This window comes from Morchella sextelata, assembly GCF_020137385.1.
Source record: "Morchella sextelata strain SCLS chromosome Unknown scls_9, whole genome shotgun sequence".
Classification (NCBI taxonomy): Eukaryota; Fungi; Ascomycota; class Pezizomycetes; order Pezizales; family Morchellaceae; genus Morchella; species Morchella sextelata.
In genome coordinates, this window is record NW_025408624.1 from 283386 (window position 1) to 298211 (window position 14826).

The 14826-nt window shown below is 51.3% G+C and overlaps 5 protein-coding genes across 5 annotated transcripts; 2 read left to right on the forward strand and 3 right to left on the reverse strand.

The window, feature by feature from the left end:
- Positions 1 to 1136: 1136 nt before the first annotated feature.
- Positions 1137 to 4439, forward strand: H6S33_012762 (uncharacterized protein; the record flags this gene model as incomplete). Its single annotated transcript, XM_044844570.1, has 6 exons — positions 1137 to 1317; positions 1390 to 2363; positions 2418 to 2565; positions 2627 to 2760; positions 2813 to 3357; positions 3425 to 4439. 6 exons carry the CDS (start codon positions 1137 to 1139, stop codon positions 4437 to 4439), a joined length of 2997 nt encoding a protein of 998 aa, XP_044694471.1.
- Positions 4440 to 5362: 923 nt separating this feature from the next.
- On the reverse strand, positions 5363 to 6450 carry H6S33_012763 (uncharacterized protein; the record flags this gene model as incomplete). The annotated part of the gene is made up of 3 exons (XM_044844571.1): positions 5363 to 5448; positions 5515 to 5653; positions 5710 to 6450. The coding sequence occupies 3 exons, from the start codon at positions 6448 to 6450 to the stop codon at positions 5363 to 5365; spliced, it is 966 nt and encodes a 321-aa protein (XP_044694472.1).
- A 1145-nt stretch (positions 6451 to 7595) lies between these two features.
- On the reverse strand, positions 7596 to 8120 carry H6S33_012764 (uncharacterized protein; the record flags this gene model as incomplete). The annotated part of the gene is made up of 4 exons (XM_044844572.1): positions 7596 to 7609; positions 7670 to 7837; positions 7891 to 7958; positions 8041 to 8120. The coding sequence occupies 4 exons, from the start codon at positions 8118 to 8120 to the stop codon at positions 7596 to 7598; spliced, it is 330 nt and encodes a 109-aa protein (XP_044694473.1).
- An 882-nt stretch (positions 8121 to 9002) lies between these two features.
- On the reverse strand, positions 9003 to 11514 carry H6S33_012765 (uncharacterized protein; the record flags this gene model as incomplete). Its single annotated transcript, XM_044844573.1, has 6 exons — positions 9003 to 9126; positions 9193 to 9278; positions 9333 to 9367; positions 9493 to 10354; positions 10438 to 10955; positions 11058 to 11514. 6 exons carry the CDS (start codon positions 11512 to 11514, stop codon positions 9003 to 9005), a joined length of 2082 nt encoding a protein of 693 aa, XP_044694474.1.
- A 1872-nt stretch (positions 11515 to 13386) lies between these two features.
- H6S33_012766 (uncharacterized protein) lies at positions 13387 to 14759 on the forward strand (the record flags this gene model as incomplete). Its single annotated transcript, XM_044844574.1, has 4 exons — positions 13387 to 13453; positions 13523 to 13628; positions 13688 to 14059; positions 14126 to 14759. The coding sequence occupies 4 exons, from the start codon at positions 13387 to 13389 to the stop codon at positions 14757 to 14759; spliced, it is 1179 nt and encodes a 392-aa protein (XP_044694475.1).
- Positions 14760 to 14826: the final 67 nt, after the last annotated feature.

The following is a 14826-nucleotide window of genomic DNA, read 5'->3' on the forward strand; positions in this document are numbered from 1 at the left end:
ACAGGCTTAGTCATCCACAGTTTCCCGGCTTAGATAAGCCCTATATCAGGATTACCTACCTATAATACTTCCTAGCCAATCAGCGTTGAGCTCAAATAAGCGCTGTTTAAGACATATCACGAAATAATGCCTATTTTGCCACTAATTATGATTACGTAACCTAAGATTTGCCTTAAAATCAGGCTTTTGGGCAGGTAAAGGCGTATATATGCCTTATGTGGGACAGAGCATTACCCGATTTGGAGGCTTACACCAAGGTAATGCTAAAGTGACCCTTTTTGGGTGCAAAACGCTTATATAAGCCTCCTCCGCCAGCAAATCGTAATTGGAGGCTTATTTTTTTACCCGTTGCCACAGTCAAGTAACTACATGTATATGTACTTATAGCATAACAGTGAATTCAACAACATGATTCTCCTTTATCTAGAGTATGTATATTGCTTTCGCCACCCAGGATAGTACACTTCCACACGTAAGTACTACATGTCAAAGCCACTCGGATATCGACTCGTTGTGCTTACGGTACCGCATCGATCTACGAAACCCATTAGTGAGAATGAATAACCACAATATTGACGTCAGTTACGGCCTAGATCCAGGACGAATCTCCCAGATATGGGCTTTGCACCCTGATTCCCCACACCTTTCCAGTATACCCCAGCTACCCCACATTATATTTTGTGGATTTTTCCGTTGAACAGAGCAGTTCAGGCTAATTTGAAGAGATATCTGTAGCCCCAGGAAGTTTACCCCAGGTTAAAAACCCCTTCCCCAGGATCTCCCTCCCGAATCCCCCGCCTTTTTTAAACATCTATCATGGCACGTACTTGTCATGATAGGCTCATTCTGAATAGCCTGATAATCCATACTGTCAAATCCGGGTTCTCATCGCAATTTCGCTTCTTTAGCCTGGTAATGGAGGTAAATTTCGGCGATTTAATTGCATAATAATATAGTCCTTTTTACCTCATTGTTAGAAGCAACTATGTATCCCATGACTTATATGGGGCCTAGTTTTTTGGCTTAAATAGCAAAGTCCGGGAGTTATCTTTCCTTCCAACCTCAATTCCTCCAAGGACGTTCCCTAAAGGCGTGCTCTTACTCGTGCTTCTGCGTTGCTGAAGAGGCAGAAGAAGATGTTGCGAAAAGATCAATTCCTCCGGGTCCTGCCATTTTTGGCTATCCTGTCAATCTTTCTGAATCCGTTTTTGGTCAATGCCCTTGGACAGAAGAGAACAGTTTCCTTTGAAAAGATCGATGGGGGAATAGGCCTAGTCGCCCAAGGACAAACTGCTGCTTTGCTCCTAGATGGGAATGGTATTTCTTGCCATCTATACTGATACACTCCACTCATTAGTGTTATACTAATAGTCTCAACCGCACTTGCAGATTGGCCTGGAGTGATCCGCGCCGCCAAAGACCTCGCCGAAGACTTCAATCGAGTAACCGGCCACAGCCTCACTCTGACCCTCGGCAACATGACCACCGCCTCCTCCACCAAGTCCAAAACCGCCATAATAGTCGGCACCATCGGCAAATCCACGCTTATCAACACGCTCATCACCGCCGGCAAGCTCGACGTATCCAACACCACTGGCAAATGGGAGTCCTTCCAGACGCAAGTTGTTCAAAACCCGCTCCCGGGCTATACCTCGGCGCTCGTAATCTCGGGAAGCGACAAGCGCGGCTCCATATTCGGAATCTACGACCTGTCCGAGCAGATCGGCGTGTCGCCGTGGTACTTCTGGGCTGATGTGCCGGCGATCAGGCATTCGAGTGTGTATGCGCTCGATGTGCTGCGCGTGCAGGGCCCGCCGTCGGTAAAGTATCGCGGTATCTTCTTGAACGACGAGCAGCCGGCGTTGACGAACTGGGTCAATGAGAACTTCCCTCCCGGGAAGTATGGGCCCGGGTATAACCATGAGTTCTATAGCCTTGTGTTTGAGCTGCTGCTTCGGCTTAGGGCAAACTTTCTGTGGCCCACTATGTGGGACAGTATGTTTGGCGTTGATGATGCTGAGAACCAGGCGACAGCCGATATGTATGGAATTGTGATGTCGACGTCCCATACTGAGCCCTTGATGAGGAGCACCAAGGAGTGGAATACGTTTGGTAACGGGACATGGAGCTATGCAACAAACGAGGAGAACATCAAAGAGTTCTGGAGAGAAGGTATAGAGCGAGGCAGGGACTTTGAAAACTACTGGATAGTAGGGATGAGAGGTAATGGTGACAATGTCCTGAGCGAAGATGTCGTGACGGACTTGTTGGAGAAGGTAGTGGCAGATCAAAGAGAGATCCTCGGTGATGTCCTAGGTGTAGATGTTGAAACGGTACCCCAGGTGTGGTGTTTGTACAAAGATGTAGGCCCCCTCTTGGCGTCCCTGCATCGACAATATTCCTAACATTACATACAGATCCAATCTTACTACGAAGAAGGGATGAGGGTTCCAGATGATGTTACTCTTCTGTGGGCTGATGACAACTGGGGAAATCTTCGAAGGGCCCCAGTCAGCAACGAGACTGACAGAGTTGGTGGTGCGGGTGTCTACTACCACTTTGACTGTAAGACTCTACTACCCCAACCGTAACTACCACAAATCATTCTAACCTGTCTAAACAAAAGTTGTTGGCGACCCAAGAGATTACAAATGGATCAACACGATGCAGCTCCAAAAGGTCTGGGAGCAGATGAACATCGCATATCAAAAGAACGCCCGCCAAATCTGGGTAGTAAACGTCGGAGACCTCAAGCCACTCGTAAGAAGCCCGGAAATCACATTTTTAGCACATTTTCTGACTCTAAGTCCAGGAACTCCCAATCGACTACTTCATGAGCCTTGCCTACGACTTTGACACCTGGGGCCCCGTCGACAAAGTTTACAGCTGGGAACAAGCCTGGGCCTCGCGCGAATTTGGCTCCGAGCTCGGCCCCGAGATTGCTTCAATCATTGACACCTACGGTAAATTTGCCGGGCGGCGCAAGTTCGAACTGGTAGACCCCGCGACTTACAACATCATCAACTACCGCGAAGCCGACACGGTTCTTGCAGCATGGAAAGATCTTTCTGCGAGAGCTGAAGCGGTTTATAATAAGCTGTCTCATGATACAAAGCCGGCGTTCTTCCAGCTTGTGTCGTATCCAGTGAAGGCTGCGTATATCGTCCATGATATACATATTTCGTCGGCAAAGAACAACCTCTATGCAAACCAGAGGAGAAACAGTGCCAATTCGCTGGCAAACTATGTCTTGGAGAGGTTCAAGGATGACCACAAGCTCACAGAGCAGTACCACAAACTTCTCGACGGGAAATGGAACCACATGGCGTCACAAACCCATCTTGGATACCAGTACTGGTACGTGCCATCTCTTATGAAACCCACAAAATCACAATCATCTAAGCACTGCTAACAATCTCTCCAGGCAGCAACCCATGCGCAACACCCTCCCGCCCCTAGCTTGGACGCAGCTCCTCGAGAACTCTCTTGCTGGCTCCCTGGGTGTCAGCATTGAGTCCAGCAACGGCTCCATCCCCGGTGACGACCGCTACAATACCGTGTCCTACGGCAACAACACTCTCGTCCTACCTGTCCTCGACCCCTTCAGCAGCACCCAAACCCGCTGGATCGAGGTCTTTAGCAAGGGCACCGACTCCTTCAACTTCACCATCACGCCCCACAACCCCTGGGTCAAAGTCAGCCCCTCCTCCGGCTACATCAACTCGCAATCCAAAGACATAACCGACGTCCGCATCGAGGTCTCTGTGGACTGGGCCACCGCCCCGGAAGGCTACAACATCGCCTTCATCGACATTGTCTCCTCAGCCTCATATGGCAATTTCGGCGCCCCATCCGTCAACCTCCCCATCAACAAGACCTCAATCCCACCCTCCTTCACGAACGGCTTCGTCGAATCCAACAAGTACATCTCCATCGAAGCCGAGCACACCTCGCGCAACACCTCCACCGCCGACGCAGCCTACCAAACAATCCCCCAGCTCGGCCGCACCCTCTCCGGCGTGACCCTCACCCCCATCCTGGCCCCCACCCAAACACCGCCGGACTCCCCCCGCCTCGAGTACGACCTCTACGTCTTCACCACCCCGGCCTACAACGCAAACATCACGCTCTACCTCGGCGCCGCGCTCAACATGGATCCGTACCGCCCGCTCAAGTACGCCATCGCGCTCGACGACGCCGCCCCGCAGGTTGTGCGATTTGTTCCCGATGCGAAGCCGCTGGACATGCCGGCGGGCTGGGAGAAGGCCGTGTTGGACGCGGTGTGGACATCTGTCACCAACCATACGGTGGCGAGCGCGGGGAAGCATACGCTCAAGATCTGGGCGGTGGAGCCCGGTGTGGTGTTCCAGAAGGTGGTGGTGGACTTGGGCGGCGTGAAGCCGTCGTATTTGGGGCCGCCGGAGTCGGTGAGGGTTTAGATATATGTGGTGTGGATGTTTAATGTGTGGATGTGGTTGAGATGTGTATATGATGTAGTTAATATTTATATTTAGTTTATAAATATAGTTAATTAGAACCGGCGCAGATTTTAATCTACGTACATATCTAAACAGTGACTACATTCACCCCCGGCCACCGCCATCGATCAGGAAGCAATTGTCCGTTACTTTCTTACAAGACCCAAGAACTCGCAACAGATCCAGTATGTTGGAAGTAATGTATACAGCTCATATAGAGTCCCAGAATAGAGAACCAAGAAAAACCGCCCCGCGGGGGGGGGGGGGGGGGGGTCAATGACCAAGAATGCAACATTATGACTTTTCCTCACAACCCCTAACCCTGTGTCGCCAAGAGTCAAAGCCAAGAGTCAAATAGCGTAACCAAATATTGGGGTTGATGGGTGCTGGTCACAATTGCTTTTAAAGTTGTGTCCGCATTGTACTGGACGTTCTTTGATCAATATGCGATCGGCAGTTCATTATTATTGTTTTCTTTATCCAACGATTGAGTTCTGCTCCGCTATTGTGTCATCGATCCGATCCTTATTGATACCCACACAACAACAACAACAAGAACAACAACAGCCAACGTCGTTCGAACCCTTTGTTCGCGACACGGGGCAGAACTACATCTAGCTAACCAGGTCCATAGCTGCAACCATCCCACTCAAGTACGGGTCACAGAGTCAAGGTCACTGTTCATTCAACTCACGTTTCATTCAATGAATTATCAACCAACCAATCAATCACGTTTAATTCACCACTAGGCACTCGGACACAGACAGGCAGAATCATAACATATCACTCGTATTGAATTTATTTTTATTTTTCGTCCCCAACCACACCCCCCACATAATCGATTATCTAGAATCATGACACATAAACTGACTTCACCGCCACATCTAGATTGTGGGCCATCCGCCGCTCCAGCCGATGACGTTCCATCCGAACCTCTTCTGGCCGTCGCCGTAGCCGATGGTAGTGTCGACTGATGTGATGTTAGTACAAGTACCACCAACTGGAGATTAAAGGCAGGAGGATGGTGGGGAGTTACCGTAGTGGTAGTAGAGGATTGCACCTCCGGCCTTGGAGTCGGCAAAGACACCCTGTCCACCGGGTCCATACACGTTATCGTGCGAAGTGAGAACGGGGGTCCCGCCACTCGCGGTGCAGGAGACACCGTTGCGGTCGTACTATACCACAGACTGTTAGCAGTCAGCGCCAGAGGGGGGGGCAGGAGAACACGTACGTAGCCACCGTTGATGGATGTCGAGACACAGACGTTGATGCGGTACTCGTTGCCCTGGCTGGGGCGGCTGGAGTCGTATCCGCAGCAGGTACCGGACGAGAAGAAGAGGTAGTAGTACGGTGAGCGGTAGTAGATGTTTGATCCCTCGACGGCGTGGGCGCCACTGGAGTTGTATGCGATCTGGACGGAGGTTCCGGCGGTTGTGAGCGGTGGGTTTGCCATGGGCACCTGGTAGATGTCGCCCCAGAAGCTACCGAAGCTCATATAGTATGATCCGGAGGTGGAGAGGACAAGGTTTCCGTCAATGGCGTTGTATGCGCTGCCGGTATAACTGCGGATACCGGTGCTGCCGTGGTCGGTCCATGTGCCTACATCCATGGTCGTCGAGGTGGCCACTCCAATTGCGGACTCCTGGGAACCGAAGGTAGAGACGGAGTAGTAGAGGTAGTAAACATCGCCGACCTTTGAAATATCAGGAGCCCACAGGTCCGTGTTGCCCGTAAGGGCGATGGAGGAACCACTTGGGAGTGCACTTCCCTTAATGGTCCATGGGCCAGAGATGTCGGATGCGGTAGCAATCTGGATCTTGTTACCGGTCGAGAAGCGGAAGTAAGTACCGTCCGAGGTACGGCGGATCACAGCAGGATCGTGGACGTTGCAAGAGCCAGTGCAGGCGCCGGGGTTGGCGGCCGCGAGCACGGTGCTGAGGAGGGAGCTGAGGAGGACAAAGAGGAACAACATTGCAGTGGATGGTGCTTGAAGTTCTGGCTGAGGTCGAACGGTGGAGTTGGGGGGGGTGGAGTCGTTTTAAAGTTGTGGGATTGAGTGGTGATGATCAGGATATCATGATTTTCGCATGGGAATTTTCTTAGTGTTTTCCCGAATGTGTGTACCCAATGCATCCCCGTCAGGGGTCTTGAGCTGTGATTTGAGGGGCTATCTTCGGACGAGCTAAGGCCGAGACGTTTTTTATATATTTCGTTATCCCCTTCAATAACTTGGCAGTGGTGCCATGTTGAGGTTGAATTGGTGCAGAAAGGCTTGTTGAACCATGGCCAGTATTGCCTTTGAGCAGACTGAACGCCATGAGACTGTTGCGATATGTAACTCCATTATTACTCCGGTATATACTCTAGGAGGTCATTTGAATTCGGTAACTTCCACACATGACCAGAGAGAGCATCATTACTTTCCCCTTTTTGGTATTGCATTGCTCTCGGCGCGGTCCTGGCCCTAGCTCTGGCTGATTTTGATGTTGACATTTTGATGTTGACATATATCTGCTGAAGAATCACCCCCCTGCCAGAGCTAGCTACATAGCTCGACTTCAGCCGGAATGCGAAACACTACCATCTAAGCGGCCGGCCTACTGCACCCCACAGAACATTCATTATATATAATTACCCTGCACCCCCATGTAAAGTATGCTTAAAGCCAAAAGCGAATAAAGTCACGCCCTGAAATGATCCAGAAAAAGGTAGGCAGGTACTCCGCAATTTCGTTTCTCCCATGGTCGAACACTAGGACCCCACCTTTTTACCGGATTCCGAACGGCTAAAACTGGCTAATATGCTATTATACTACCTAGCCAGTCGTCTAATATTCTCCTAGCTTGCTAGTCAGGAGCACTTTTAAGCCTTGCAATGAGGAACATTTTGATCTCGCATCATCATACCGAGGCGCCGGAGAATTCGAGCCCACGTTCCGGAGATCGCGTGCGGAGGTGCGGCGAGGCTTTCCGTGGTTCGGGCTTCTATGCGATCTCCGAGTTTGGCTCGCTTATAGCTTTTAGCCGGCTGGGCTGGGCGGAGCTGGGAGAGTTGGTCTGGAAATCCACAGCGTTCCGGTGAATAAGTTGTTCAACGTTTCGCCACGTTATATATATGTCACGGAGCTATATCTATGAGCTTAATATTAATTGGCGACGCCATAAAGTACCGTTATATATGTGAATGCTTACTTAAACATGCATGAGTGCATCGCTTCATATCTACCGAATTAACCCACCTTGGTGTACGTGCAGTAACGTGATCGATAACACTGGATATTCCGAAAAACATCCATATTACCGTTCGGGGAACGCCTAAGGTGGCGTTTATACCACGGCCCAAAAGCTCCGTTGTTGTACCTGTTCTAGATTTAGAAAACTTCATTTTCTCACCCCCAAAATGGAGTTCTCACAAGAAGTATCTCTGGCCTTAATACCTTTCAGTTCTATGGAGAATGGAAAGCGTTTGCAATGCTTTAATCTACTACCCATGTCAGTGGGCCATTCCAATGAGCGCCATAACTTAACCCTATTCAATCTCAGTTCGAAAAAGGCCCGTTTACCTCTCCCCCAAGCAGCATATTCTCCCAATCAACGATACACCAATTGCTTTAACAAACAGTGAGCCGACGTGATAAGTCATCTAGTCGAAATCACCTCTAGATCTCAGGACAGGGTCTATCCATGAGGTATCTGTGCTGCACTGCAGAGCTGTGATAACCCCCGCGATGGGGAGGAGAGGAGAGGGGAGCCTGATATCTCTTCTTATACTGTCGATAGACTAGGACAACAATCACAGTCGGTCAATTGGAGGAGCGGGTACTAGCTTGGTCAGTTGAGGGAGCGGGTACGTGGTCAACAAGTAGTGAGACGATACCCGTCCTTATTGTGGATTAGCTAAATACATGTATGTAGTTAATTAACTAAACTCCTTTACAGTAAATCACGTCTTACCAGTTTATCAATACTAACTAGTGGACACTTGCACATACATGTAACTATATGTACTTGTATCTATGCGGCAAAAGCCAATGCCATACTCACTAGCCACGACTCCAGCCACCTAAAACTCTCTATTCACTATTACATTAATACTACAATCCAGGACGATAGCCGCCGGACTTCAAAACGTGTTAGCAATTAACGTTACAAGTAGTGGCTTAAAACTTAGAAAACGAATTATGTTTGTAGCAGCCCAACTCGCGGGGGCGGCGCAGAGAAACAAGGCGTCAACTCCACGAAATGAAATTAGAGGGTTTCCAATATATAATCCCCATTGAAACCTCCGTTTCTCCAAACTCCGCCTACCCTACTAGCTCACGAAGGATGAGTGAAACGTTATTTTACACAATTGCAACTCTAGCTAGAGGTCGGCTCCCAAACGAGCCTTAGTAATTTCACCCCGTAGCTATTTACTAGTGAATCTATGCACTATGCATCTTTATTCCTATTCTCTACACTCCAGCCAACCTAACCAGGCTAGCTAGTTTACCTCCTACCCAGGGCCACTACACTAACATCTACTCTAATCACAGCATCCATTCCTCAGCACCCCATTCTTTCCCCCCACCGCCGCAGCGCCAGACTGCTTATGCGCAACCGCATCCTTCAGGTCAGTCTTCAGCAGTACGCTTTTGTTGAAAGCTTGTCTATATATTAAAAGACAATTAATTAGTAGGATGATCATAGGGTGGTTCATGGAGTAAGGAACTTACGTGGAAGGCGGGACGTCTAGTGCTGGGTTCCGCTCGAAGAAGTTGACGGGCTTGAAGGATACCTTGATGGTTTCGCAGGGCATGACCTGTTATGTATATTAGCAACACGCCGAGGTTAGATACGGGAAATGAACACTTACAGGAAAGTCTTCAATCCGGGGGATATGGTTGATCCCTGTTCAGTTGTCAGTGATAATTCCCGAAACCATTCCGCCACTCCCTTAAACCACCCCCAAGACAGCACCCAACATCTCTATCAAAACCAACTACAGCCATAACAAAAAAGAAAGAAAAACCTACCAAACTGCACCCACACCACCAAATCCTCATCCACCACCCCCTCCCCCCTCTCCGCCCACGTCCTCACCCCCTCCCCACCCCTCGACTGATTCGTCCACTTCCCCGCCGCCCACAGCTCCCCCTCGCGATACCGCGTCACATACACAGCCTTATCCGCAAACTCCGCCCTCCGATAATGCCAGCTCTCCCCATCCGCCAGCATCTTCTGGAACGGCGGCACCGCGATCTTATACCCCACCGCCTTCCCATTGACGCGGTTCCTCACGCCCGCATTCTGGATCTTAAACACCCTATTCCTATCCACGTCCGTGTCAAGCCCCGCCGAGGTCTCCACCACCGTTTCCCTCGTGACGTAGCCCACGCCGTGAGGATTCGTCTTAGGGTCTCGCGGCAGCGCGTGGGCCTCTTCATAGACGAGCCGGTTCTCGTGGCCGTCGATGGCGGGGTCGAGGCGGAGGGAGAAGAGGTGCTGATGGTGCGCTGCCAGCACGCCCGGGTGGACGACGGTGCCCCAGGGCACCTCGACGCCCTCGTCGATGGGCGCGGTGCTGAGGATCCCCGTGGCGCGCACCTCGTAGCTCATCTCGCCGGCCTGGTTGAAGATGAAGGCGAGGATGTATTCGTAGTTTGAGACGGTGATGATGGACTGGATGACGAGCTCGCGGTTGCGGATGATGACAGCGCGGCCGGTGCGGTAGTTTGTGTGCTTGAAGCCGATGCCGGCGTCTTGTTCGTGCACGCAGATGACGTTGGGCATGGCTTGCGGGTTGCCGGCATCGTCGCAGAGTGTTGCGGAGAAGTAGTGGATGGAGCCTAGACAGTCGCATCCGAGACTTAGGTTGTTCGCCATGACTCCGGCGCCCTATGGTTTTATAGATATACTTCAGTTTGATGCCGAGTGAGATATCATGATTAGGCAGGGGCCAAAGGAAAAAAGGTTCTTACCACATCTCCTAGATCAAATGCCGCCTTCTTATGGTACGGAGGCCGTGGGTCCCCATAAGGGATATTCATATCACTCAGCGACACCCTCCAAAACAAGCTTCTCCCATCATACGTCACATTATACAGCACCATGCCCTCCCTGTGGTTAAACCCGACCCGAAACCTCCATTTCTGCCACTCCACAACACCGCCTCCAAGCTGCTCATCCAAGATCTGGAACGACGCGCCTTCTGGCTGAACCACCTGCAGCGGCTTCAGGTCGGTCCGGAGCGATGGCTGGCATTCGGGGGTGTACTCGGAGGGAGGCGGGATCTTGTATGGCTTTGGCAGAGTGGGTGTGAAGTCAGCTCCGGTGGGGAGATTCTCGATCCGGGTGACCTTGCTGGTCTGGACGTCGAAAACGGGGCATATTGAGAGCGGGAAGGCGTAGTGGTTTGAGTCGGGGTTCTTGCTGTGTGGGTCCTGGATGTAGAGGAAGCACTGGAATTGGCGGCAGAGGTCCTCAACGCCGTCGGAGCCTAGACAGATCGATAAAAGTAAGCTTACCAAATTAAGATCAATCCAAAAGCTCTATAAAAAGCATCTATAGCCTGATAAGAGCCCGGGGGAATAATATCTACCAAACGTCCACGGATCCGAAATCACCACCGTCCCCTCCGGCAGCTCCAACTTCGCCAGCTCCGCCTTAACCCCCTCGTCCTGCAGCACCACCTCCTCCACCTTCACAATCTCCTGTCCATCCGCATGCGCATGGTAGCCCTCCTTCACCCTAAAATTACTCTCCAGCACCGCCACCAATCCCCCCTCTCCCTCCTCAAGCAGTATATACGCCTCAAACAGCTTGTCGGTGTTGCGGACGTAATACGAGATGTAGCCCCGTCGCGGGGGTCTCTCGCCGCCGCCCTCCATCCACGAGATCAGCGAGGCTTTGGTGGGCTCGCTGAGGGTAATGATCTTGAACTGCAGGTCCGCCGTGGGCGGGTATGCAGCTTTGAGGGCGGCGGCACATGATCGGATCTCGTCGGGGGTGAGGGGAGTAAGAGGGTGGAGAGGAGGAGAAGAGGTAGCGGGCGTCATTGTGGGTGAAGTGGAGGAGCTGCGGACCAGTAATTTAGCTGGACGGAATCCAACGGTGCCTTAAAACTGGTGGAGCAATTGAGGATATAAAGAAGGCGGGATATAAACTACAGCAGCACAAGGTATGGGCAGTAAAGATATGGACGTCGAGGAAGGCACGGAGGAGTGAAATACTCTAGATAAAACGGCCGGGCCAATCACAGCTCGAGCAAGGAAGGGGACAGGTATGTAATATTGTATACCGCAGATGAGCTCGATCGAGAACAAGAGATAATAACTGGACAACACAAAGCCAAGCAATGGGATAAGAAAAAGTGCCAACAAACTCACCGAGTGGACGCAAGGATTTTCGGAAGAGAGAGGAAAGAAAGAAAGGCCAGAAGACGAGAGGGAGTTGCCATGATCGATATCAGTGCAAGTTCTCAATGGATGGATGGATGGATCGATGAGTAAGGCTAGCTAAAGTAATTAATACAAGCTAGCGAACCGGGCAGTCTACATCGTGGATCGATGCTTCAGCCTTAATTCAATTCGCTGCCTGCAGGCACAGCAGCTAGCTGGGGGGTTAACTAACGAGGGTCAAGGAAAAAAAATTGGATAGATATGAGAAAAGCTCTATCAAGCCCTGACCAAGTCGATCTGTAAGAGAATAGGTACCGGCACCAACGTTCGTTGGATGTAAAGTAGATGACTACCGGCGGCGCAGTGGCAAACCGAGGTTTCGTTTCGCTTTATGTCCGTCTAATCGGCATTCACCGTCTTTAATCTACTTTGAGGGTTACCGGGTTGGGAAGCTTGAGACAGCCAATGGGAGGATTTTGGAGCAGTGACCAGGATGCGTCTCTCTCCAATTGAAGGCGCTCAGGTAGATATTGAAGCCTTTTATATCAACCATCACCCAAGACCTACCTACTAATAATCAATGCACGACGGCGTGGATTAGGTACATACATGTAGGTAGGTAAGATGTCAATAGAGTAGGTACATCGTTCCCCGACCTGTAAGAATCTCTCATATAGAAACCCTCTCACTCGAATCTGCAAAGGTCTCCGAGTTTGTAGCTCGTATGCGAAACCAGCTCTTTCCCCTCCCCTTAAGAAACGTCACGCCCGTAATCTCCGTTCTTTCGCCGCCTTTGTCCTAATGTACTACATCCCGTCACGCTATATACGTGGAGTACAGTATACCCCGCACAGTTGTTGTCGACCTGACTCGTGTGGACTTTCCGGATACGGGGTGCGGGGCGGCGGAAGGTGTGAAGAACGGAATTGAGCGAGACTCCGACTATCCGAAGTTACGTTCAAGGAGAAATGTCAGAGAGACAACGATGTTGAAAACTTGAGATGAAGAAGAGGCTGCTGAGAGTTTCATATTTTGCTTCCAGTTGTAGCGACGTTGTATCCCTAGCGGTCAGTCCGAACCACAATCCGTGACCGAACCTGATATGGCAACTGTGCTCTGTTGAACGCAGTTACCTACGTCTGTTCATACTGTCATTGATCTTATTCTAGTGGCTGGCTTGGTCACTGTACCGGCAACATCTATCCTGTGTGGCAGTAGGTACATGTATGTACCTACTTTCGTAAGGCATGAATACGAGAAAGAATCAATTTAGAACACAACTTCTCGAGATCTCCTTTGCGAAAACCGAGCACCAAAGACATGTCTGTAACCCTGCCCGCACACCCTCGAAGAGATCTGCACAATCCCAGGCGCGCTTATCGATAAGGGCCAGCCCCACATCACCCCGGTCATGCAAAAAAGAAACTTCTCCGCCCTTTCCCCAGATGTGGAGATTTAACCACGGGCAGTCTGTCACTCTAAAAATACAACCTCGAGTCAATTTCTACCCCCAGGCTGCATTTGAACCCAATGTCTTCATCAACTGAGAGTCCCAGGACCGTCCCTGAGCAGTTTACCGGCTATGCCGCGTTTTCTGGTAATTTCCACATTGATCCTTTCCTACAAAAGCCTCGCTGCGCATAAACTAACAGCCATCTCACACCAGCCGAGACCTGGTCGGATCTCAAACTCCACAAATTCACCCCCAAGCCGTTCGGAGACTATGACATCGATATCAAAGTCCGCTACTGCGGCGTCTGCGGCAGCGACCTGTACGTCTCATGGATCCCCCGGCCCTTTCCCCTCCCTGCTAACAAACATATCGCCGTAGCCATGTCCTCCGCTCCGGCTGGTCACCGTCGATATATCCCTGCGTCGCCGGCCACGAGATCACGGGCGAAGTAATCCGCGTCGGACCTCTTGTCACCTCGCCCTCACTCCAGCCAGGCACTATCGTCGGTGTCGGCTCACAGGCCTGGTCGTGCGGGGGTTGCGATGCCTGTGCGGGTGAAGACATTGGCACGAAGCCAGGCGACGGTAAGGACTGGGGTGCGGCGGGGGAGCATGGCCATGGCGGTGAGAAGGGTTTGAGAGGGGGGAAGGAGAACTACTGCAAGGAGGTTGTGGAGACGTATAATTGGAGGTATAAAGATGGGAGTGCGGCATATGGCGGATATGCGGATTATGTTCGGATCCATGAAAAGTAATACGACCCCCGTCCGGGTCCACCGGCTTTCGAACTTCGGACTGACTGGTGTGGTGGGGATAGCTTTGTGTACCCGATTCCTGAGGGCATTCCCGAAGAAATAGTAGCGCCTATGTTCTGTGGCGGCGTGACAATGTATTCACCCCTCAAGCGCGCCAACGTCGGCCCCGGTTCCAAAGTCGGGATTGTCGGCATCGGAGGCCTCGGCCACTTCGGCATCCTGTTTGCAAAGGCCCTCGGTGCCACCGTCACCGCCATTTCTCACTCTCCTCGCAAAGCCGCCGATGCGAGCGCCCTCGGTGCCTCCCAATTCCTCTCGACCGCCACGCCGGGATGGAACGCTCCTCACCTGCGAACACTCGATCTCATCATCAGCACCAACTTCTCGACGGACATGCCGCTAGGCGAGTACCTCTCGCTGCTGAAGGTGGGGGGTACTCTTGTGATCTGCGGTATCCCGGAGGGTGATTTGCCGCGGTTGTCGTGGGCGGATATTGCGGCGGCGAATTTGGCGATACGGGGGAGTAATGTGGGGTCGAAGAAGGAGGTGGCCGAGATGCTGGAGTTGGTGAAGGAGAAAGGTGTCCAGAGTTGGGTGGAGGTTGTGGGGATGAAGGATGTGGAGGACGTGGTGAAGAGGTTGGATAGAGGGGAGTGTAGGTACAGGTATGTGTTGAAGGCGGATTTTGAGGAGTAGATTAGATGTGTACTAGTAGGTATAGAATACTTGGGGATATGTGTGCCTAGGCTATTAACCCGGCAAA